Raw genomic sequence first — 24019 nt, 5'->3', positions numbered from 1 at the left:
ATGTAAATGTGAGCTGGTATGACAATAAAGTTCCTTGAATCCTTGAATCCTTGAATCCTTGAAATGCTGAACAAGAACGTCAACAACTCTGTTTGCTACGATGGAAAAACTTACAAATCCTCCTAAACAGTCCAGCCCAGAGCTCCTTTCCACTGAGAAATGCAACCGATTTGCCACCGTTTTTAGCCAAAAGATTAAAAGTATTAGGTAAAATATTAATGCCACACAGTCAAAAAGAAAACTAGTCTGTGTCTAAAACCCGGAAATATTTCTGATATTATGTCACAGTTTAATATGGTGGATTTAAACTCCCTCCAGGAAACAGTTTGGCATCTGGAACCAGCAACATGCACTCTGGACATGATCCCATCCCACTTTTTAAACCAGTTTTCACCTCAGTGGAACATGACCTCCTACTGAAAGTTCACAGCTCGCTGGCATCAGACTCTAAAGATGGCAGCCATTAAGCCCCTCCCCTAGACGCCTCTATAATGAACACCGATGGACCGTCTCTGACCTCTTTTATATCCAGACTACTGAGAAAGTTGGATTTCACCAGCGGAATGACTTTTACATGAAAGTGGAAATCTGGATAAATTTCAGTCCGGCTTCCGACCTCATCACAGCCCTGAACCTGCTCTGGTCACAGTGGTACATGGCGGATCAGTCCTAGGTCTGGTCTAGTATCAGTCCTGGTTCTGGTCCTGTATCAGTCCTGGTTCTGTTCTAGTATCAGTCCCGGTTCTGGTCCTGTATCAGTCCTGGTTGTGGTCTAGTATCAGTCCCGGTTCTGGTCCTGTATCAGTCCTGGTTCTGGTCTAGTGTCAGTCCTGGTTCTGGTCCTGTATCAGTCCTGGTTTTACTCCTGTATCAGTCCTGGTTGTGGTCTAGTATCAGTCCTGGTTCAGGTCCAGTACCAGTCCTGGTTCTGCGTTTGATACTGTAGATCACAGAATCCTGTTCTTAGGCTGGAAAACTGGTCTGGATTCTGGAGCGGTCCTTAACTGGTACAGGTCTTATTTAGTAGGCCGGAGTTATTTAGTTCCGATCGGCAGCTATGAATCCGAGCGAGTGGCCATGACTTGTGGAGTCCCCCAGGGGTCAGTCCTCAGACCTCTTCTGTTCAACTTGTATCTGCTCCCTTTGGGTAAAACATTACAGAACTATAGCATTAATGATCAAAGTTATGCAGATGATACACAACTTTATGTCTCTGTCTCCAGACGACTGCAGTCCAGCAGAGTTACTGTGTCAGAGTCTGGAGCAAATAAACACCTGGATGAAGGAGAATTTCCTACAATTAAATGAAGACAAAACTGAGATTATTCTGTTTGGTAGAAAGAGAAGAGGGTCAGCATTGATAAACACCTGGAGACTCGGGCTCTTAAAACCACCAACCAAGTTGGTAACCTTGGAGTGTTGATAGACTCAGACCTGACTTTCAGCAGCCACATCAAAGCTTCACTAAGAAGCTTTTTACCATCAACAGGATTAAAAGTTTAGTCTCCCAGTAAGACCAAGAGAAACTCATCCATGATCCATCTCCAGAAGGCTGGATTACTGGACTGGTCTTTAACAGGACTTCCCAGTAAGACCAGTAGACATCTGCAGCTCATCCAGATGCTGCTGCTGGAGTTTTAACCAGGACTAAGAGATCTGAACACATCACACCAGTTTTAACATCTTTACACTGGCTTCCAGTTTATACTGGTTTATAGTTTATACTGGTTTCCAGTTTATACTGGTTTCTAGTTTATACTGGTTTCCAGTCCCAGAATAGATTTTAAAACCTTCTGATGGTTTACATCCCAGAACTGTTCAGGTCCACAATCCATCTGATACGTTCAGAGAATATAAACCTGGCAGAGCTCTGAGATCCAAAGACTCTGGTCACCTAGTCCAGAACAGAGTCCAGGCCAGGTCCAGAACAGGATCCAGACCAGGGTCTGGAGTAAACCTGGTGCAGCATGTAGTGGTTCTGCTGCAGTGGAGATGAGAGTTTAAATCCTGGTGAAATCTGCTGCTGATCTGCTTTTTTTATTATTATTTTATTGTGATTTCTGCCGTTTGTTGCAGCTTTCACTGCTTCTGAAAGCTTTCTTTGCTCCGCCTGTGATGCTGTTAATGTTTTATGTAAAGAGCTCTGAATCGTCCTGGACATGAAATGTAGGAATAAACTGCTTTACCATAAATCTACAAAAACTCTTCAGACCAATAACCCGTAGACACTCATCAGATTTTAAACCGACAGAAACTCTTTATTATCTAAATGTACAGAAAGTCTTCAGACTCTAAACAGAGATCGTCTTTTCTTTCACCAACATGTCAGACTTGAGAAAACACCACTAACTGCTTGAGTTACGATGAGTCTCATGATTTTGTACTTGATCATTTAGAACAACGAAGTAGAAGGGACCGAATATTTCCTGGAATGTTTCCACATTCCTGTGAAACCTGATGGTTTGTCTCAGCTGTAGCTGTGTCTCTGAGGAGACGATAACAGTGTCTCCAACCTTGACTTTGTCTTTAAAGTTGTTTAGTCTGTGGGGAGACCAGAACTGTCTCAGCCTTGATTCAGATATTTAAACGCTTTTTTTACTTTTTTCCTCCCCAGAAAACAAAACAAAGAAACAAACACAAAGAGAATTAAATGTTTTTCCTAAAATCAACTGAAATCTAATTAAAACGTTAAGTGAAGATTACATCATAATGCTGAAGTAGGGGAAACCTTTTGGGCCCCTGTGTTGGTGGCCCTGCAGCCATAACTGACTAGGCTGGTTCAAGTTCCAGTAATTATCCCAGTGAAGCTCCAGTTTGAGACCTGGTCCAGCCGAACCCTCACGCACATGCACTCACAGTGTCAGACTTACGGATCTTGGCCCCACTGGCCACCAGGAGCCAGATGGCGATGATGTACGGAGTCTGGACGTAGCTCCACTCCCACTGGACCACCCGGTACCCGCCGCCGTGATGGTGATGCTGTTCTCCTCCCCCCTCATCCTCTCCGGTACCGGACGGTTCCTCCGCGGCGGACCGGGCCAAAGCGACACCGGGCGCCCCGAACTCCATCCCGGGTTTCTGCGTGAGGAGGAGCGGCGGGGAGGAGGGAGAGGCGGGGACCGGCGGGGACAAGCTGAGCTCCGACGCCGGCAGCGAGGCGCCCGTCCCGGGCAGGTCGGCGGTGGCGGCGGCGGCGGCGACCGTCAGCAGCAGCATCAGACCGAGCGGCATCTTGTCCGCGAGCTCAGCGCGCTGACATCCTCCCGACCTTTATATACACACCGAGACACGGAGAGAGGCCGGCAGCCGGTTCGCATCAGCACACACACACACACACACACACACACACACACACACACACACACACACACACACACACACACACACACACAGGTTCCGGAGGAGGAGACACCGGAGCCGCACGTGACCCGCTCAGTCCCCCCTTTAAAGAGACGATGGCGCTGCAGGTGAGACGCCACTCCTGAATGACGTCAAATATCAATACCCTGGCTGACGTCAGAGGTTGTTGTGAAGAGATGACTGATTAAAAGGCCGAAACTTTATTCCAACAACTATTTTCAAGAGGAAGATCCAGCTCCCTGGTCCCCCATCGCTCCCTGGACCCTCCATCAACCCCAGGACCTGGTGCTCCGGTCAGGACAGACTCCTGGTTTCTGATCTACAACATGAATCTTTAGAAAATTCCTCCTGATTGAGTGTGAAGATGATTCAGATCTGAAATAAACACGCCTCAGAAACCAGGTGTTCATCTCCAGGTAAAATCTCAGAACATCCAGATCAGTCTCATGATCCAGAATAAGGCCGGACCAGCTCCAGCAAGTTGGTCCAGATCCATCTGACCCGTTTATTTATTTCTGTTCTCATCACAGCAAACCATCCCTCCATCCCTCCATCCATCATCCACCCCCCCTCCCTCTCTCCATCCATCCATCCATCATCCACCCCCCCTCCCTCCCTCCATCCATCCATCCATCCATCCATCATCCATCCCCCCCTCCATCCATCCATCCATCCATCATCCATCCCCCCCTCCATCCATCCATCCATCATCCATCCCCCCCTCCATCCCTCCATCCATCATCCACCCCCCCTCCCTCTCTCCATCCATCCATCCATCATCCACCCCCCTCCCTCTCTCCATCCATCCATCCATCATCCACCCCCCCTCCCTCCCTCCATCCATCCATCCATCCATCATCCATCCCCCCCTCCATCCATCCATCCATCCATCATCCATCCCCCCCTCCATCCATCCATCCATCCATCATCCATCCCCCCCTCCATCCATCCATCCATCATCCATCCCCCCCTCCATCCCTCCATCCATCATCCACCCCCCCTCCCTCCCTCCATCCATCCATCCATCCATCATCCATCCCCCCCTCCATCCATCCATCCATCCATCATCCATCCCCCCCTCCATCCATCCATCCATCATCCATCCCCCCCTCCATCCATCCATCCATCATCCATCCCCCCCTCCATCCATCCATCCATCATCCATCCCCCCCTCCCTCCCTCCATCCATCCATCCCTCCCTCCTTCCCTCCATCCATCATCCATCCCCCCTCCATCATCCCTCCCTCCCTCCATCCATCCATCATCCATCCCCCCCTCCATCATCCCTCCCATCCATCCATCCATCATCCATCCCCCCTCCATCCATCCCTCCCTCCATCCATCCATCCATCCCTCCCTCCCTCCCTCCCTCCCTCCCTCCATCCATCTATCCATCATCCATCCCCCCCTCCATCCATCCATCCCTCCATCCATCCATCCCTCCCTCCATCATCCATCCATCCCTCCATCCATCTATCCCTCCCTCCATCATCCATCCATCCATCCCTCCCTCCCTCCCTCCCTCCCTCCATCATCCATCAATCCATCCACCCATCCCTCCCCCCCTCCATCCATCCATCCCTCCATCATCCATCCATTCATCCATCCCTCCCTCCCTCCCTCCCTCCCTCCCTCCATCATCCATCAATCCATCCACCCATCCCTCCCTCCCTCCATCCATCCATCCCTCCCTTCCTCCCTCCATCCATCCATCCCTCCCTTCCTCCCTCCATCCATCAATCCCTCCATCATCCCCTCCATCCACATATGAACGAGGTTGGCAGTTAACAGAAAAATGTTAAGAAATGTTTCAAATAATTTGTTCAAACTTTTATTAACAACATTCAAACTTTCATATTTCCATGAAATCTTCAGGTTGAAGCAGAGTCTTCCTCATTTTCCTGTGAAGGTTCAAACACAGACCGACCTGAAGTCAGTAGGAGAGACAGAAACACACCTGAGCTCACCTGGCAGGCGGTTGGCCGGAAATCTGTGACAGCGTCAAATTCATCATCTGATCTTAAATTTCTCCCAACTCGGTGAACCACCTGTTTCTGGAGTTTAACATCAAGTTTATTCAGAAACATCATGAAGCTCATGCCTCGCTTTTATTTTCAGTTACGTTAAAATTCATTTATTCGATTCTTTAATGGCTTTTAGTTTAAAACTAATCAGATTTTTCTGTAACAGAAGGAAACAACATGCAGAGCAATCCTCTTCTCATTTGTACAGGAAACCAAGCTGCAGCCGACTAGCTTAGCTTAGCCTAGCTTAGCTTGGCCTAGCTTAGCTTAGCCTAGCTTACCTTAGCCTAGCTTAGCTTGGCCTAGCTTAGCTTAGCCTAGCTTACCTTAGCCTAGCTTAGCTTGGCCTAGCTTAGCTTAGCCTAGCTTAGCTTAGCCTAGCTTAGCTTGGCCTAGCTGAGCATAAAGACCAAACAAACTTCTTTTTCTGATCCAACCTGCTGGAATTCAGCTTTAACTAAACTAAACACACAGAAACTGAACAGGCTGATGATGTCTGAGAGGCGAGCTGGATGTTCGCTCATCTGATCCTGGTTCAACGTGGGTTTAATGTTCACAGGAAATCTACCTCCAGCCTTGACGTCCCATCCCGACCTGTCCAGCTCAGCGTTTGGGACAATACCAGCCCTGAATCATTTTAGAGGTGGTTATTAATGACGTCATCAGGGTTCTCCACACAGCAGATGCTGCGTGGTGGGCGGGCCTGACCAGGCTGGCCCAATGAGAGCAATGTGGGCTTTCTGTAAGGGGAGGAGTCAGCCGAGTCACATGATGTCTAAAATGTCTTTAAGAAGGAAATAAAAACATCCCTGTTGGTTTGAGTCTGACGGGGAGATGATGAAGATTAAAGGATCCAAATTAACTGATGCTGTACCACCAATCTCTGCTTGAGGCCACAATGAAGATGATGATGAAGATGAGCACTCAGACTGATCTGATTATTGTTTCAGTCCTCCACCATCAGATCCCAAATCAGATCTCTCTGTAATCAATAGTCAGTTGATGGATCAATCAGTGTTAGACTTTGTCTCCGGTCTTGTTGAGTCCCAGAGCCTGAACCACATCCAGAGTGAGACCGCTCTTCAGAGTCCTCCTCACTGAAACAGAAACAGCGGAAACCTGTCAGGAAGCTGCTTTTCAGTTTCTGGTCCTTCAGCGTTAATCATCATCATCATCAGAAACTTTCATCTTTTACAGTAAACATTAAAACTAGATGTTCAACCAAACCTTGAATACAAGTCTGAGATTCACCAGAAGGTTCTGGAAATGTGGAGGAAAAAGCTTCTCTGTGTTTATTGTTCCTGAATCTTCATTTAACTAAAGTTTAGATCTCCGAAGATTTTAAATAAAATCTTCAAACATGCAAATAAATACATAAATAAAAATACATAAATGAAATAAATAAAAACACAATCTCATTTTATTCCCAGCAGAACATAACCAATAACTCTAATGTTGAAAATGAAGCATTTTACCAAGAAAAATATGAGCTGGTTTTCCATCTGAGAGACTCTGCCTCTCTGAAATGCTCCTTTTACACCCAGTCATGTTACTGACCTGCTGCCAGGTAACCTGATTAGTTGTCAAATGCTCCTCCAGGTGTTTCTGGTTTGTTACCCAGCTGTTAGCAGGTTGTAGCAGCTTTTAACGGGTTGTAGCAGCTGTTAGCGGGTTATAGCAGCTGTTAGCAGGTTGTAGCAGCAGTTAGCAGGTTGTAGCAGCTGTTAACAGGTTGTAGCAGCTGTTAACAGGTTGTAGCAGCAGTTAGCAGGTTGTAGCAGCTGTTCACAGGTTGTTGCAGCAGTTAGCAGGTTTAGCAGCTGTTAGCAGGTTGTAGCAGCTGTTAACAGGTTGTAGCAGCTGTTAACAGGTTGTAGCAGCTGTTAGCAGGTTGTAGCAGCTGTTAACAGGTTGTAGCAGCTGTTAGCAGGTTGTAGCAGCAGTTAGCAGGTTGTAGCAGCTGTTAGCAGGTTGTAGCAGCTGTTAACAGGTTGTAGAAGCTGTTAGCGGGTTGTAGCAGCTGTTAGCGGGTTGTAGCAGCTGTTAGCAGGCTGTAGCAGCTGTTAGCAGGTTGTAGCAGCTGTTAGCAGGTTGTAGCAGCTGTTCACAGGTTGTAGCAGCTGTTAACAGGTTGTAGCAGCTGTTAACAGGTTGTAGCAGCTGTTAGCAGGTTGTAGCAGCAGTTAGCAGGTTGTAGCAGCTGTTAGCAGGTTGTAGCAGCTGTTAACAGGTTGTAGCAGCTGTTAGCAGGTTGTAGCAGCTGTTAGCAGGTTGTAGCAGCTGTTAACGGGTTGTAGCAGCTGTTAGCGGGTTGTAGCAGCTGTTAGCAGGTTGTAGCAGCTGTTAACAGGTTGTAGCAGCTGTTAACAGGTTGTAGCAGCTGTTAGCAGGTTGTAGCAGCTGTTAACAGGTTGTAGCAGCTGTTAGCAGGTTGTAGCAGCTGTTAACAGGTTGTAGCAGCTGTTAGCAGGTTGTAGCAGCAGTTAACAGGTTGTAGCAGCTGTTAACGGGTTGTAGCAGCTGTTAGCAGGTTTAGAAGCTATTAGCAGGTTTTAGACAGCAGTTAGTAGGCTGTAACAGCTGTTATCAGCCTGCAGAGGATCATCTGCTGGACTCTGGAGTTTTAGCTGAACCCAGCAACAAGTCCAGAGAAAACTGAAGAGAAGCTGCAGCTGAGTTGTCTGTTTGTTTGTTTTTTATGTGACTAAACACAATGAGCAAATTTTTCTGAAAAAAGATGCTCAGCAGCAAACTGGCAGCTGAGCAAGTCCTTCAGGAGGATGATGATTATCAGCTGAGGAAGTAAAAACACAGATATGAAGCTGCTCTGATATCTGCCTGTTTTGGACACAGAACTAATGTTGTGAGTCCATACACAGTCGGAATTGGACTGAGGTTCGACCTTGAAACCACAAACATCTCAGAAACAAATGGTGTGACCTCCTCCTGTAATGTCTGAGTGAGTCAGAACCACAGAGCTTCACATTCAGCAACTACCATGAACCCCCTTCTTCCTGGAGACGAGTCAGAGCAGCATCACCTCGGCTGATGATGACAGCTGAAGTTAAAATATGAAAATTGAGATTCAAATCAGGATTATTTGAACCACTTGAAGCTCAGGGATTGGGCGATGGGAAAGCAGGAACCTCCTCTACCCAAAACATCTGCGCCTGAAACCTTCATCACATCAGTGTTTGTACTCACATGACTTCCTGTTGAGGCGGGACCGTTTGCGGGTCTTGGGGCTGGATGGTCTGTCTGAGGGATTCTGGGTAACAGACTTGACCAGTCGATCCATGATTTCATCAGTGGCATCAACCTGGGAGCTGCTTGCATCATCTCTGGCTACAGACAACTGAGATGGACCAACCCGGCCGAGACCTGCGGACCAGAACCAGAACGTCAACCAGGAGCAGAACCACAGCTTGGACCAGGTCCAGGCTGGCTTCAGTCCTCAGTGATGATGATTTATGTTCAACTGCTTTGGTTCTAAATCCAACCTATGGACCAGAACCAGGTCTACATGGGTGAAAAGATCTAAAGCTAGAGTTATACTCGCAAAGCGTCTGTGGCGGGTCCAGTCCACATAGGCGACGCAGATGAAATGTGCGTATATACTCGAGCATAGGGAAGCAGCGCCATGTTGTAGTTTCTTTCTGGATCTGCAGGTGGCAGTAGGGCTGGTATCGGCTGGTAAATCCACAGGGCAGAGTTTCTTCGATGGTTCACTTCAGCTCTGGCAAGTATTTCCGGTTTTAGAACAATTGTGGCCGGCGTCTTCCCAAGATCGTGGAAGAAGATGAAGAAATGATCTATCTGCTGAACCTTTTACAGCGCAAACAAATGAGAAGAAGGAAACATCTTTGTGTAGCATTAGCATGTCTGGTTGGGAAGGGGATGAGTCGACCCTCTGTGGACCTACGAGGAGCCTACGGCGGTGACAGCATAGCCAACCTGACATAACCGACCTGACGTAGCCGAAATGACGTAGCCAACCTTACGTAACCGACCTGACGTAGCCAACCTTACGTAACCGTCCTGATGTAGCCGAAATGACGTAGCCAACCTTACGTAACTGTCCTGATGTAGCCGAAATGACGTAGCCAACCTTACGTAACCGACCTGACGTAGCCGAAATGACGTAGCCAACCTTACGTAACCGTCCTGATGTAGCCGAAATGACGTAGCCAACCTTACGTAACCGTCCTGATGTAGCCGAAATGACGTAGCCGACCTGACGTAACCAACCTGACGTAACCGTCCTGACGTAGCCGAAATGACGTTGCCGACTTGACGTAACCATCCTGACGTAGCCGAAATGACGTAGCTGACCTGATGTAACCATCCTGATGTAGCCGAAATGACTTAACCGTCCTGATTTAGCCGAAATAACATAGCCGACCTGACGTAACCAACCTGACGTAGCCGAAATGACATAGCCGACCTGACGTAACCGTCCTGATGTAGCCGAAATGACGTAGCTGACCTGACATAACCGTCCTGATGTAGCCGAAATGACATAGCCGATCTGACGTAGCCGAAATGACGTAACCGTCCTGATGTAGCCGAAATGACAAAGCCGACCTGACGTAACCGTCCTGATGTAGCCGAAATGACAAAGCCGACCTGACGTAACCGTCCTGATATAGCCGAAATGACATAGCCGATCTGACGTAGCCGAAATGACGTAACCGTCCTGATATAGCCGAAATGACATAGCCGATCTGACGTAGCCGAAATGACGTAACCGTCCTGATGTAGCCGAAATGACAAAGCCGACCTGACGTAACCGACCTGATGTAACCGTCCTGACGTAACCGACCTGACGTAACCGTCCTGACGTAACCGTCCTGACGTAACCGACCTGACGTAACCGTCCTGATGTAGCCGAAATGACATAGCCGATCTGACGTAGCCAACCTGACGTAACCGTCCTGACGTAACCGACCTGACGTAACCGACCTGACGTAACCGTCCTGATGTAGCCGAAATGACAAAGCCGACCTGACGTAACCGACCTGATGTAGCCGAAATGACATAATCGACCTGACGTAACCGACCTGACGTAGCTGACCTGACACGGACGATGTGCAAGTATAACTGAGCCTTTAGATGATGAATATGCTTCCTTCAACAGCTCATGATCCATTTTCATTTCCTACAAGAAACTCCTGATCTGGTACTGATCCACACCTGATCCAGTCCCAATCCAGACCCGATCCAGGTCCTGATCCAGACGTCATTCTGGAATCTTTTGTTTTTGCTCTGAGACTGCCGGGATAATCCACCTCACAGGTGTTGTATATGAAGATACTGTTGACCGTGTTTTCTGGACTAAAAGCCGCACTTTTGTTTCATAGTTTGGCTGGTCCTGGATGAAGAACGCAGAATTAATGTATTCCGTGAGACCAGGAGCCTATTGAACTTTTCGGTAACTGGCTTGTTGGAGTCGCTGGCTGTTATCCTAACTTAGCCTGTTCACCCTCCAGGTATGCTCTTTATGCTGGTATGAAGCTAAATGTGCTCAGGGCTTCCGCTACATAAATGATCAACATCACGGCAAAATAAAAGCTGTGGTTCTTTCAGAATTATGATTTTTTTTCTTAATATGTTACAAATGTAAATTATACCGTATTAATGGCTCCATATGAACACAAGTCTGTATTTCTGCACATTTACAGACATAATAAGAGTGATGTTGCACTCCGTAAATGTGGCTCTGCTCTGCAAATCATTTAATTTTGAAAAACAAACACTGGCGTCTCAACTTCCTGTATGGTTCTTGACAGTGACAGTAAAAAGAGGTGACGGAGCGGAGTAAAGCTTGTTACAAACTCACATACAGAAAGAGAAACAAGAACTTTGTCCTTGTTCTCGAGGCCGCAAGAACAAGAAAAAGACTCGCTTTGGTCCGATCGATTCATCCTCCAGGAGAAGCCGCGATGAACAGCTGACCCAGTTATTTCATATTTAAGGTGAAACTTAGCCGGTGGCAGACCGGGTTTGTGCCAAATGTGGCGTAAAAATTTTTGTATTTTCTCAGCACCTCGATCAGCTGTTCACCAAGTGTAATGAGACGAGTTCTCCCTCACAGTTTAAAGACTCCTGGAGGAAACTCTGGCGTTACGTTAGCGTACCGACACATTCAGCCCGTCGCTCCACGTGCTGTTGTGTTAGCTGAATAACTTTCCTCTCTAGATCAAATGTTTGTTCTTGGTCTTGGATTTTGTAAAGTAATTGTCTAAATAAATGCGACATGTAGTCTGGAAAATACAGTAGGCATCGTGATTGTTGCACCGGTGTGTTTTAGGCTGCCCACAATGAAAGGCTACTCTAAAATCTGCAGTTTTACTGAGGGGGTCCGGAGGGGGGGGGGGGGGGGGGGACACAGTTTTACCCATTTATGTGAGACACATTTATGTGTCTCAGATCGAGCTCTGGCTAGAACCGGATGGCCCGGTTCTGTAGCTGTGTCCCAGTTCAGGGTCTGCACACGTCGAAGTTCAGGTTCGTCGGCTACATGCGCCATCGTGGCGCCAAGCACTGTCCCATGTGGAAGGGGCCTCCGAATCCACCCCACAGATCCGCCCTCCGTTTGGCCCCAAACCAAGGCTGCTCATCCTTCACGGCCTCTTTACTCCCAGAATTCATTGCGCACAAGACGTTGGCGAGTATGTTTTTTTTTAACTACACTTTAGTAGAAACGTGACAAAACCAAGTACAATAAAAACATGTTTGTTAAATGGGGGCATTAAAATTGTTATTTTTGATATTCGTGGATTTTTAAGGGGTTAATGAAGAGTCTACTGGCTGGAAACCAGCAGAGCCTCAGACAGGTTTTTTTTTACATTATAACCTGGTTGGTGTTAACGTTCACTATCGTGTCCTGATATGCAAACAGTCATTTCAGAGGTTTAAGTGAACGCCCCATGTCGGCTAGCTAAGCTTTCCCATTTCACCAACAGTAAGCAGACTGGGACGCAGCTATTGTCTCAGACCAGGCTGCGTCCGGGACCGCGGGGCTCAGCTCTGGACCGCGGGGCTCAGTTCTGTGCTCAGACCAGGCTGCGTCCGGGACCGCGGGGCTCGGCTCTGGACCGCGGGGCTCGGTTCTGGACCGCAGGGCTCAGTTCTGTGCTCAGACCAGGCTGCGTCCGGGACCGCGGGGCTTGGCTCTGTGCTCAGACCAGACTGCGTCCGGGACCGCGGGGCTCAGTTCTGGACCGCGAGGCTCGGTTCTGTGCTCAGACCAGGCTGCGTCCGGGACCGCGGGGCTCAGTTCTGGACCGCGGGGCTCGGTTCTGTGCTCAGGCCAGGCTGCGTCCGGGACCGCAGGGCTCAGTTCTGGACCGCGGGGCTCGGTTCTGTGCTCAGACCAGACTGCGTCCCGGACCGCGGGGCTCAGTTCTGGACCGCGAGGCTCGGTTCTGTGCTCAGACCAGGCTGCGTCCGGGACCGCGGGGCTTGGCTCTGTGCTCAGACCAGACTGCGTCCGGGACCGCAGGGCTCAGTTCTGGACCGCGGGGCTCGGTTCTGTGCTCAGGCCAGGCTGCGTCCGGGACCGCAGGGCTCAGTTCTGGACCGCGGGGCTCGGTTCTGTGCTCAGACCAGGCTCCGGCCAGACCTGTGTGGCCCGGTTCTGTGGTTCTTACTGCGGACGGCTCTGGATCGCCTCAGGCCTCGCTGATCCACACTCAGGCTGCTGTTGCTGCTTATCAGAAGGTTCTTCATGTTCTCATGCTCCTCCTCTTGATCTGACCCCGCCTCAGTCGCTATGGAGATGGGAGACGGGCTGTCCGGACGAGGCACTGCCCCCGAAAACTTCTCAGTCTGAGGAGGGAGGAGAGAAGTGGTTTTAGTTCCTCCGCCAAAACCTTTTCTACCTTGTCCTGTCCAGCATGATTAAAATAAATTATTGTTTATTTATTTAATTATTTTGAATTATAGAATTTATGCAATCTTGCTGGACCTGAATGGAGGGGACAGAAAAAAGGAGAATAGTGAAGAAAAATAAAAAGGAAAAAAGAAAAATGAAGAGGAGACAAAGATCCAGCAGATAGAAGCATCAGACAAGCAGCTGCTACACCTGTACAGAAACACAAGAGGGGATTTCCTACAGCTTTTACAGGTAAACTAAGCAGACAATCATCAGGAGCTCCTATAAAATAACCAAGACAACAACAACAACATGTATCACAACAACAACCAAAGAACCAGAAACACACACACCTGAACCAAAGCATCTCTTGTATAAACCCACTGGACACCTCAGTGCTGAGTCAGCATGCAGAGGATGAGGAAGAGGAGGATCAGAGATGAGGCCACGCCTCCACGGAGGCTAGAGGCAGACTAGGGCTGCCCAGAGACCCGGGCCATCAGTAGCAACCCAAGCCCCCCCCACCATGAAGACCATCCCGGACCCACCCCGAGGATGGCAGGGAAACGCCCCAGACAGAGCCCCCCACAGTCACAGGGCCCAGACCCCAGTGGGCCATCGACCCCGGCAGGCACCGGCCATCCAGGGAGGCCAAGGCGAAGGGCCCCAACAGCCTCCACCCACCCCTGCTCTCCCACCTCCTACCCATAACCCCTCACTCACAGCCTCCCCTGCACCATTCCACCTAATACCCCCCACCAGCCCACCTCCTTCCAACCTCCAGTCTTACATCCACACACTTGTTCTCCCAGCCTCACATCACACCATGCCCCCTGGTGGACCAGAGGACAACGAACCCCAAATCCATCACCCATAACTACGACTTCCCAGTGAGGACGGTTACCTCGGTGATCATTTTTCCTCGGGTCTTGGTTCGCTCACGGTGAGCAGCCCTTTTTCGTTTGAGCATGAGGACCCGTTCCCGGGTGGTCCGGTATTCCAGAGCGAACTCGCTGACGATCCGACAGAAACTGGTCACCTTGATGTCTCTGACGGAGGACGATGGCTGACCCAGGAACAACAGGAAGGAGTGGAACCTGCAGGAGGAGGAGGAGTGAGTCCATGGTCTGGTCCGATCCTGTCTGGTCTAGTCTGTCCAGTCTACTCTGGTCTGGTCCGTTGTGCGTTACCTGTTGATGACCCTCCGGTGGACCACCTTCAGGATGATGATCCGCTGCGTGCAGTCCTTCAGGAATTCGGTCATCTTGTTCTTCAGCACCGCTTTGGTTTCATGTTTGGCTACCACCTTCAGGTTGTCCCATGATGCTTTGCAGCGTCTCTCCAGCTGGACCAGATTCTCCGACAGCAGCTCGAAGTCCACCTGAGAAAAACCCATACCAGGTTAGAGTCTGAACCACGAACAAACGTTTAGAGCCAGCTTCCTCATCAGGTGACATCACCACAGAGGGAACGGGTCGTACCTTGGCAGAGCGGGTGATGGCGGGGATCTCTGAGTACACATCAGAGGATTCTGGGTAATTTTCCACCACCAGGCTGCATGTGTGATGCAGCAGAGACTGACGATGGACCGTGTCCTTCACTTCCACCACCTTCTCCAGGTAACTCAGTTCAAAGCCTTTAGCCTGCACACACACATGTGCACACAGACAGACGGTGAGAACATCTGCAGGGAAACAAGCAGTAAATCTGTTTTAAAGAACAACAGCTCAGCCGGTTCAGATAAATCCTTCACACACAAACAGAACCAAGGCGGAACTTCAGGTTCTTATCAGGGAGGCGCCTGATTGGTCCGCCTGTAGCGGGTCACTTCACTGTATGACCTCCAGTTTGGTTCCCGGATATTAAAGCATCACATGAAGACGTGGACATGTCTTTCAGCCCATCTGCAGGGACAGTCCTGTTCCACCATCAGCTTTAACTTCATCAGATCCCTGAAGAGTGAACATGGTGGGAAATGTCCTGAAAGCGTCCTCAGTCCTCCATCCACAGTCCTCCATCCTCAGTTCTCCGTCCTCAGTCAAATCAAATAAAACTTTATTTATAAAGCCCTTTTCATGCCAAAGGCAATACAAAGTGCTTTACAAGTTTAAAAAATTTAAGCACAATTAAATTCATGTCCATGTTCATGCATGGACACTCATTATGATCTTTCACATGGTCACACACACACCCAAAGCAACCCCCGATTCCCTGGATCCTTGAGGAGCAGGTATCCATACTTAGGAGTAAAACCATTTAAGAACAGTTCCTAAGAGGCCCACCAGACTTCTGAGTCTGTCTAGTAAAATCTGGTGATCTAGTAAAACCAGGACAGAAGGTTTCTGAGTCTAAATTAGATCTAAGGTCATTAAAAAAGGGCCGACTCGGTACTGTGGTTTGTCCTAAAACCAGATTGATATTTTTCTAAAATCATGTGTTTATTCACAAACTCATGCAGTTGAATAAAAACAGCTTTTTCTGTCATTTTACTTAAAAAAAGGTTGGTAATTAACAAGAACTTTGGATCTAAATGACTCTTCTTCAGAAGTGGCCTCACCACCGCCGTTTTAAAGGCAGCAGGGAAGACACCCGTCTGAAGAGAGTAATTTACTACGTTTAAAAGCTCAAGCTCAAAGAAACCATAAAATGTTTTTACAAGTGATGTGGGAATTGGGTCTAAAAGGCAGGTTGTTGGGTTTAGTTGGGAGAAAACTCGACCAAGCATTTTCGCATCAACCAGGACAAACTCTCCAGTGTTTCCTCTGGTAAAAGCAAAGCTTCAGGTCTGTTAAAATCAACATGTTGTTGAGATAAAAGACTGGATCTAATAGTATTGATCTTACTTCTGAAGTGGTCTGCAAAGTCCTCGCATGCAGCGTCTCATGTGGACACGGAGGACTTGTTAAAATCTATGTTTATTAAAAGATCAATGGTTTTAAAAAGTTTTGGTTTGTTTTTGTTATCTGTAACGAGGTTAGTATTGTAGAGTTTTCGTGCCTGTTTTCCTGAACTATTTTAGATTTTGAGTTCCTTTAAAATTTCATAATGGACTGTTAATTTTGTTTTTGTTTCCATTTCCTCTGTGCTCTCCTGCAGCCTCTTTTTTAATTCATTAATTTCCTGGCTTCTCCACTGTGTTTTTGATTTAACTCCTAATGTTTTTGTTTTAAGTGGAGCTGCTGAGTCAATGGCTAATTTTAGTTTGTTGTTAAAATGATCAACAATAAAATCACACAATGCAGGTAAAATCTGAGCAGGAATTTAGTTTAACATTTCGGTAAAATTTGCAGCCACTTCAGAAGTAATAAATCGTTTCCTCCCAGTTCTCACTGGGGTCTCCCGTTGGCTAAAACTGGTGATGTTAAAAAACAGACAGTAGTGGTCTGACACAGCCAGGTCAACAACAGAGGACACACCAGCGGACAGGCCATAGGTTATGACCAGGTCCAGGGTGTGCCCGCTGTTGTGAGTAGGCTGTGTGACATGCTGATGAAAACCCATACTATTTAAAATGTTTAAAAACTTGTTTGCATAGGGATCAATGTGAAGGTTAAAATCACCAGTTATTAAAATTTTTGTTGTATTTAATATGCGTGGTTGATAAAAACTCTTAAAACTCTTTGATAAAACAGGAAGGAGGGTTTGGTGGTCTATAAATTGTACTGGATAAAACAGGCGGGTTGTTAAAAACAAATGATGCTCAAATGAATTCTAGTTTTTCAATGTAATTATTTGTGTTGATATGAATTGTTGAGCAATCGAAGCTGTTCCACCGCCTTTTTTACCTCCCCTGATAGAAAATAAAAAAATAAAATTTTGGGGGAGATGCTTCAGTGAAAATTACTGATGCATCAGTGCCGAGCCAGGTTCCCGTTAAAAAGAGACACTTAAATGTTATTTTCTAAAATCAGATCATTAATATTTAGTGCTGGGCACGTTAACGCGTTAATCGTGCGTTAACGCAACGCTTAATTAACGGCGTTAATTTTTTTAATCACGCGTTAAATATATTTTTTTTTTTTCTGGCCGCTGGCTTTGATGACAGAAACATGGCGTCCATGTCTCTCTTCCCTGCTGCAGCGGTGCGTCTGACGTGATCAGGAGAGAGCAGGTTTATTAAAATAAAGAGATGTTTTCTGTCTGGAACAGGAAGAAGAAAAAAAGAACTGACGTTTCTCTTTGTCAAAATACATGCAGATGGACAGAACATTGTGATTTTTAGACGGAAAACTTTTTTATTACTATGTTTTTTAATAAATACGGTTTTAATTTAGGCAAGACAGCAAAGGTGAGACATGCTTTCTGACTTTTACAAACGTGCAGCATAAATCGGGTCTTCTTCTGCCTCTGGTTCGGTGAATCTTGGTCATATTAAGATGAAACTTCCAGCTGTGGAATCTGTGAGATGTGAGCTTTCAGTAGAGGAGCCGTTTGTTCGTGTTCATGCGGTGGGGTGGACACGGGGAGACATCATCTGTGTTTACATGTTTTTCAGACTTAATCTTAACTGTGTTTGTTGGTGACAGAAATGGTTTTACTGAGCTGGTAGCTGAGATTCTGGACTTTCTGTGGATACCACACATGTTTATAGTTACATCTACAGACCTGATGCTACACCCGGAAACCAGATGTTAACCCTTAACTCCCGGTAGCGGAGGCTGCAGGTGCAGAGGTGAAGCTAAACAGTCAAGCTAAGAATGAAAGTTTAGAGAATTTATATCCAGAAATCTGGATAATGAAGCAGTGAAGGTGCATGGATGGAAGTTATTGTGCATATTGTGAATATTTCTCTCTCCTCACCATCTAGAAGCTGTGAGATTCTCATCCTGCTTTCTGTCTGTTCACCTGATGCTGATATTCATCACATATTGTTCCTTCTGTGTTTAGAAGGAAGCAGCTTCACAGCTTTAAATCCATCCTGCTGACTTTTTACCTTTTAGTTAGTAAATCCTGAACATTTCATCCTTCTTTCTCATAAATATGTGATTTTATAAAAATATATGAAGAAATATTTTAACTGTTGCTGTTTAAAGAGAAAACTGCTGCTAAACCTGTTTATGTGTTTAGTGCAGGGGTCTGCAGCCTTTCCAATCCAAAGAGCCATTTTTCCCTCAGCCAGCTAAATAAAACTACTTTAGAGACGCAGATGTTACCAGACTTTTCAAAAAGGAAACGTAATATATATTTTAATGAAGAGCCACCAAAGGATGTTTGTTATTTTTGAAGAACCTCATTTTTATTTCTGTTTTTAAGGTTTTAAAATAAAGAAAAACATAAAACCTTTATTTAAAAAAAAAGAGGATAGACAGACTTTCTGCTAAGGAATGTAGATATTTGTGGAAAATGATGTAAAAGAAAGAAAAAAAAAAGTCCATGGTTTCCAACCTAATGACAAGAAAGATAGATTTAAAAAAACATTTTAGCCATGTATTTAGAGGCATTGTGGAAGGTCCAGAGAGACACTTGCAGCTCCAGAGTTGCAGGTTGGACACGCCTGATGTTCGTAAACCAAAACTTACTGCATTTTCTTTTTATAGCTGTAGGCCTTTTTTTAAAGGAAAGAGACATTTTGCGTGTAATGATGCGATTAATCGCGATTAAAAATTTTAATCGTTGCCCAGCATTATTAATAATAAAAGATTTGTTTCGCAGTAATCTGAAGTCAGTCCACAGTCCTTCATCCATAGTCCTCCGTCCTCAGTTCTCAGGGCTGGGTCAGTTCAGAACCAGGATAAAACACAGGACAGAACCAGGGTCAGAACCAGGATAAAATGCGGGTCAGAACCAGGATAAAATGCGGGTAAGAACCAAGATAAAATGTGGGTCAGAACCAGGATAAAATGCGGGTAAGAACCAGGATAAAATGCGGGTCAGAACCAAGATAAAATGCGGGTCAGAACCAGGATAAAATGCGGGTAAGAACCAGGATAAAATGCGGGTCAGAACCAGGATAAAATGGGGGTCAGAACCAAGATAAAATGCGGGTAAGAACCAGGATAAAATGCGGGTCAGAACCAAGATAAAATGCGGGTAAGAACCAGGATAAAATGCGGGTCAGAACCAAGATAAAATGCGGGTAAGAACCAGGATAAAATGCGAGTAAGAACCAGGATAAAATACGGGTCAGAACCAGGATAAAATGCGGGTAAGAACCAGGATAAAATGCGGGTCAGAACCAAGATAAAATGCGGGTCAGAACCAGGATAAAATGCGGGTAAGAACCAGGATAAAATGCGGGTCAGAACCAAGATAAAATGCGGGTCAGAACCAGGATAAAATGCGGGTCAGAACCAGGATAAAATGCGGGTAAGAACCAGGATAAAATGCGGGTCAGAACCAAGATAAAATGCGGGTAAGAACCAAGATAAAATGCGGGTAAGAACCAGGATAAAATGCGGGTCAGAACCAAGATAAAATGCGGGTAAGAACCAGGATAAAATGCGGGTCAGAACCAGGATAAAATGCGGGTAAGAACCAGGATAAAATGCGGGTCAGAACCAAGATAAAATGCGGGTCAGAACCAGGATAAAATGAGGGTCAGAACCAGGATAAACTGCGGGTAAGAACCAGGATAAAATGCGGGTCAGAACCAGGATAAAATGCGGGTCAGAACCAAGATAAAATGCGGGTCAGAACCAGGATAAAATGCGGGTAAGAACCAGGATAAAATGCGGGTCAGAACCAGGATAAAATGCGGGTCAGAACCAAGATAAAATGCGGGTCAGAACCAGGATAAAATGAGGGTCAGAACCAGGATAAAATGCGGGTCAGAACCAAGATAAAATGCGGGTCAGAACCAGGATAAAATGCGAGTAAGAACCAGGATAAAATGCGGGTCAGAACCAAGATAAAATGCGGGTCAGAACCAGGATAAAGTGCGGGTCAGAACCAGGATAAAATGCGGGTCAGAACCAGAATAAAATGAGGGTCAGAACCAAGATAAAATGCGGGTCAGAACCAGGATAAACTGCGGGTAAGAACCAGGATAAAATGCGGGTCAGAACCAGGATAAAATGAGGGTCAGAACCAGGATAAACTGCGGGTAAGAACCAGGATAAAATGCGGGTCAGAACCAGGATAAAATGCGGGTAAGAACCAAGATAAAATGCGGGTCAGAACCAGGATAAAATGAGGGTCAGAACCAGGATAAAATGCGGGTCAGAACCAGGATAAAATGCGGGTCAGAACCAGGATAAAATGCGGGTAAGAACCAGGATAAAATGCGGGTCAGAACCAGGATAAAATGCGGGTAAGAACCAAGATAAAATGCGGGTCAGAACCAGGATAAAATGCGGGTAAGAACCAAGATAAAATGCGGGTCAGAACCAGGATAAAATGAGGGTCAGAACCAGGATAAAATGCGGGTCAGAACCAGGATAAAATGCGGGTCAGAACCAGGATAAAATGCGGGTAAGAACCAGGATAAAATGCGGGTAAGAACCCAGCTGTGAACTGTGAGATGTTCAGGGACCTTTTTCAGAATCAGTCCTGACTGTAGATCAGCTGACTGAGTCTAAAAATGAAGACACTGTGACATTACTGTGACATCATTGTGACATCACTGCTTTAGGCGACATCTGGTTGGTTGGTCTCGTGTCTCGTTTCCCTGCAGCAGTGTGAGGTTCTACTCTTCCTGTGATGTTTCTGTGTGTGATCATGTGACTGATAATGGCGTTCTCACGTTGGAGCTGTTGAGGAAGTTCCCAATGGCGAGCAGCGTTGCTAGGATCCTCCTGAAGGTCTGATTGGACGCCAGCTGCTCCATGCCCAGCTTCAGGTCAAACAGTGGCTCTGCGATCTCCTGCAGGGGGCAACACACAAACATACAGCAGGCTGACCTCAGACCAAGTTCAACCACACCTGTCTGAGCTACAGGTCCTGGTTTGGAGTGTTTACCTTCTCCAGAACCTCGTAGTTCAGCTTGAAGGCCCAGAGCTGCAGGCGGGGGGTCAAGGCGCTGATGGAGGCCAGGCTGAACAGGAACTGTTCCGCCGTGCCCAGGGGAATGTCGGGATTGGCTAGCTGAGCCTCCTGAATCTTCAGCTTCTCCTCGTCTGTGGGGGTCATGGTCAGGATCTTCTGCTCGAGACAGGGGAAATAAGAACTGATCACCAAAGAATCAGTTATGGAATCAGAATCAGAAAGAAAGTCAGGACAAGAATCAGAATCAGATTAAGAATATGAATTAGAAAGAGAATCAGAAGCCAAATCAGAAAAATAATCAGAATCACGAAACAAATCAAAAACCGAATTCGAATCAGAAAAAGAATCAGAAAATGAATGAATCAGGAACAGGATTAGACTACAGTATGTGCAGTTAGCCAGATGCGACAGTGAGACATGAGAGACGGATCGGACTGAAAGATTTGTCCGCAGACAGGAAGTACCTCGATCCCCTCCTTGCTGATGGCAAACTCATCAAAATTTAGGATGGCGGTCTTGATGACGTGGACGGCAGGCAGGACGGTCATACCGATGTTGATGGCGTTACTCCTCTTGGAGTCCAGAACCAGAATCTCAGACTTTTTGATCTCGTGTCCTTTCTGCAGAGACAGGAAGTCTTTTCAGCCAGCAGATCCACAGATGCAAAGATCCGATCAAAGACAAAATAAGGATAAACTAATATGTCTCTGCAGGACGTCCTCTCAGCCGTCAGAGACCTGTGGTGGACAAATGGCTCTAACAGAGCTCCTTTGGTCTCAGTCCTGAAATCTGTCAGCATGAACCTGAAACCGGATCTCTGACCGACAACCAGGATGCTGCAAGCTGGTTCAGGTCAGGATCTGCTCTGAGCAAAGCTTCAGTTCCTCTGCAGCAGCAAACTGAAGCAAACAACCCATCAGCTGATCATTGTCAACAAAGATCAGCTGATGGAGCTGCTGAGATTTAAAAACCATCTGAACTGATTCATTATTCGGTTCCATTCAGTCTGACAGACAAATTTTTGGGCTAAAGCGAGAGACTTCAAAATCAGCCCACCAGACCAGCACATCACTGGTTACCTTGGCAACGGTCAGCTCCTTGGCTTTGGACTCAAACAGGTGTTCAAGGCGGGTGGTGTCCACCGCCACCTTGTCCAGCGACGCCCACACCGTCCCCCGACCGAAGCAGCACTTCTGAGGTCCGTCCGCCTGCTTCAGCTCCTTCCAGAACAACTTCACCGTCTTCTTCTTCTTCTGCTGGGACACTGGGGATGAGAAGGGCGGAGGGGGAGGAGCACCCAGGGGAGGAGGAGGGGGTGGGGGAGGAGCTATGCCTCCTGGTGGGGGAGGAGGAGGTGGAGCCATGCCCAGTGGAGGAAGGGGAGGAGGAGGGGGAGGGAGGCCAGGGAGGCCAGGGAGGCAGGAGGAAGAGGAGTCAAAGGTGTCCATGTCCAAGACGTCGATATCCTCCTCATCTAGCAGGTCTGAGAAGTCCAGGTCTTTGATCCGCAGGGCTGCGGCGCTTGGCTGCAGCTGGTCCCAGGCGTCAGCGGCCCCCCCGGGGCCCAGCGGGGTCATCGGGATGGTCTCCAGGCGCCGAGCGTGCATCTCCACGTCGATGCTCTGCTGCCGGAGGTGGCGGTTCTGATGGGACACAGCGAGACATTCAGAATACACGTCAAACCACCAGGACTCACACGCCTCCATGTCACATGTGGGTGGGTCACATGTCAGTCACATGACCGACCTCTGTCTCTCACACCTCAGAATTTCCATGTCGTAATCGTACCTGCTGTTCTTCATCCAGCCGGGCCCGGGCCGCCTGGGCAGAACCTTCCAGAACCTCCAGCTCCGCCCGGCGGGAGGCGCTGCTCTCACTGGCCGTGGTGGTGGACTCCACTGAGCGTGCTCTGAAGTTGGACACGCGGTCCGACACACGGCCGCACAGATCTTCACCTGAGGAGAGAGAAAAAGCAGAGAGGTCTCACTCTGGTTCAGTTTCCTGAAACCTAAAGCGTCTGCGGGATGGTCGTCCAGGCACATCCAGACGCTGCAGTCATAAATGTAGAATCTCACTGGGGTTGAAGACCCCCTCTTCTTCTGTGGTGGTGGCTGCAGCAGCATTCGGGCTCATAGGCACTGTGGCAGAGGTCTTGGAGTACAGCATGTCCATCAAGAACTTCTTATCGTCGGACAGTGTGCTGCACTGTCGCTGCACCTCTGGCTCTGCAACACAGACAGTCTGATTCAACAGAAACCCGAGGAGATCTGTCCTGATCTATGTTTCCTCTTCCCCCACTCTTCCCGTCTCCTCGTCCACCCAACTCCTCGTCCAGCCGTCTAATCGTCTCCCTGTCTTCCCGTCCCTCTGTCTACTCGTCACTCTGACCGTCTCCTTGTCCCCCCCGTCTAATCGTCTTCCCGTCCCTTCGTTTACTCGTCTCCCCAACTTCCTGTCTGATCTCCACTTCTTCTTCTGTCTCCAGAACCAGGAATGAAAACTTGAACCTTTAGAAAAACTTCATGTGGGCAGAGTGTCTGTTGTTACCATGACGATCTTCAGCTGCTACGCTGATCCCTGGCTCTGCTGTCTGAGTAATGACATCATCAGACGAGGACGCCCTTGCCTGCTTCAAGTGTTTACTTCGTCTCTTCTCACACTGAGTTGCTGCCAGGTTCCTCAGGAAGGTTCCTCTGAGAGGGGAAAGAAGACCAGATGAGACCAGATCAGACCTGCTGGGACCAGATCAGACCTGGTGGGACCAGATCAAACCTGCTGGGACCAGATCAGACATGGTGAGACCAGATCAGACCTGCTGGGACCAGATCAGACCTGG

General features: G+C 47.6%; 3 protein-coding genes across 16 annotated transcripts in view; all 3 read right to left on the bottom strand.

Annotated features, from left to right (window-relative positions):
* slc9a5 (solute carrier family 9 member A5) overlaps window positions 1-3330 on the bottom strand; it is a 37787-nt gene extending 34457 nt beyond the window's left edge. For both annotated transcript variants that reach the window (XM_041993727.1, XM_041993710.1), the window contains exon 1: window positions 2871-3330. In XM_041993727.1, the coding sequence (XP_041849661.1) occupies window positions 2871-3231 (361 nt within the window). In that variant the 5' untranslated portion in view covers window positions 3232-3330. The remainder of the gene's footprint in view (window positions 1-2870) is intronic.
* Window positions 3331-5177: 1847 nt separating this feature from the next.
* Window positions 5178-24019, bottom strand: part of fhod1 (formin homology 2 domain containing 1) — a 61047-nt gene continuing 42205 nt past the window's right edge. For all 4 annotated transcript variants that reach the window (XM_041997615.1, XM_041997705.1, XM_041997787.1 and 1 more), the window contains 13 exons: window positions 23731-23876; window positions 23259-23408; window positions 22972-23138; window positions 22263-22826; window positions 21648-21803; window positions 21157-21339; window positions 20942-21061; window positions 14742-14903; window positions 14451-14641; window positions 14165-14357; window positions 13037-13214; window positions 8589-8765; window positions 5178-6481 (listed from right to left, as the gene is read on the bottom strand). In XM_041997615.1, the coding sequence (XP_041853549.1) occupies window positions 6402-6481; window positions 8589-8765; window positions 13037-13214; window positions 14165-14357; window positions 14451-14641; window positions 14742-14903; window positions 20942-21061; window positions 21157-21339; window positions 21648-21803; window positions 22263-22826; window positions 22972-23138; window positions 23259-23408; window positions 23731-23876 (2467 nt within the window). In that variant the 3' untranslated portion in view covers window positions 5178-6401. The remainder of the gene's footprint in view (window positions 6482-8588; window positions 8766-13036; window positions 13215-14164; window positions 14358-14450; window positions 14642-14741; window positions 14904-20941; window positions 21062-21156; window positions 21340-21647; window positions 21804-22262; window positions 22827-22971; window positions 23139-23258; window positions 23409-23730; window positions 23877-24019) is intronic.
* On the bottom strand, window positions 8772-12072 carry LOC121648040. 10 transcript variants are annotated; one of them, XM_041998439.1, is made up of 3 exons: window positions 9871-12072; window positions 9507-9618; window positions 8772-9338 (listed from the first exon to the last, which is right to left on the bottom strand). In XM_041998439.1, exons 1-3 carry the CDS (start codon window positions 10537-10539, stop codon window positions 9115-9117), a joined length of 1005 nt encoding a protein of 334 aa, XP_041854373.1. In that variant the 5' UTR covers window positions 10540-12072; the 3' UTR covers window positions 8772-9114. The 10 variants fall into 10 exon arrangements, with proteins under 10 accessions (XP_041854373.1, XP_041854004.1, XP_041854623.1 ...); XM_041998070.1 differs by having other exon boundaries at window positions 9507-10206; window positions 10249-12072; XM_041998689.1 differs by having other exon boundaries at window positions 8772-9548; window positions 9829-10206; window positions 10249-12072.

Source organism: Melanotaenia boesemani, chromosome 1 (genome assembly GCF_017639745.1).
Source record: "Melanotaenia boesemani isolate fMelBoe1 chromosome 1, fMelBoe1.pri, whole genome shotgun sequence".
In the NCBI taxonomy this organism is placed as follows: Eukaryota; Metazoa; Chordata; class Actinopteri; order Atheriniformes; family Melanotaeniidae; genus Melanotaenia; species Melanotaenia boesemani.
Note: the sequence above shows the minus strand (reverse complement) of the source record. Positions and strands in the feature narration are given on the sequence as shown.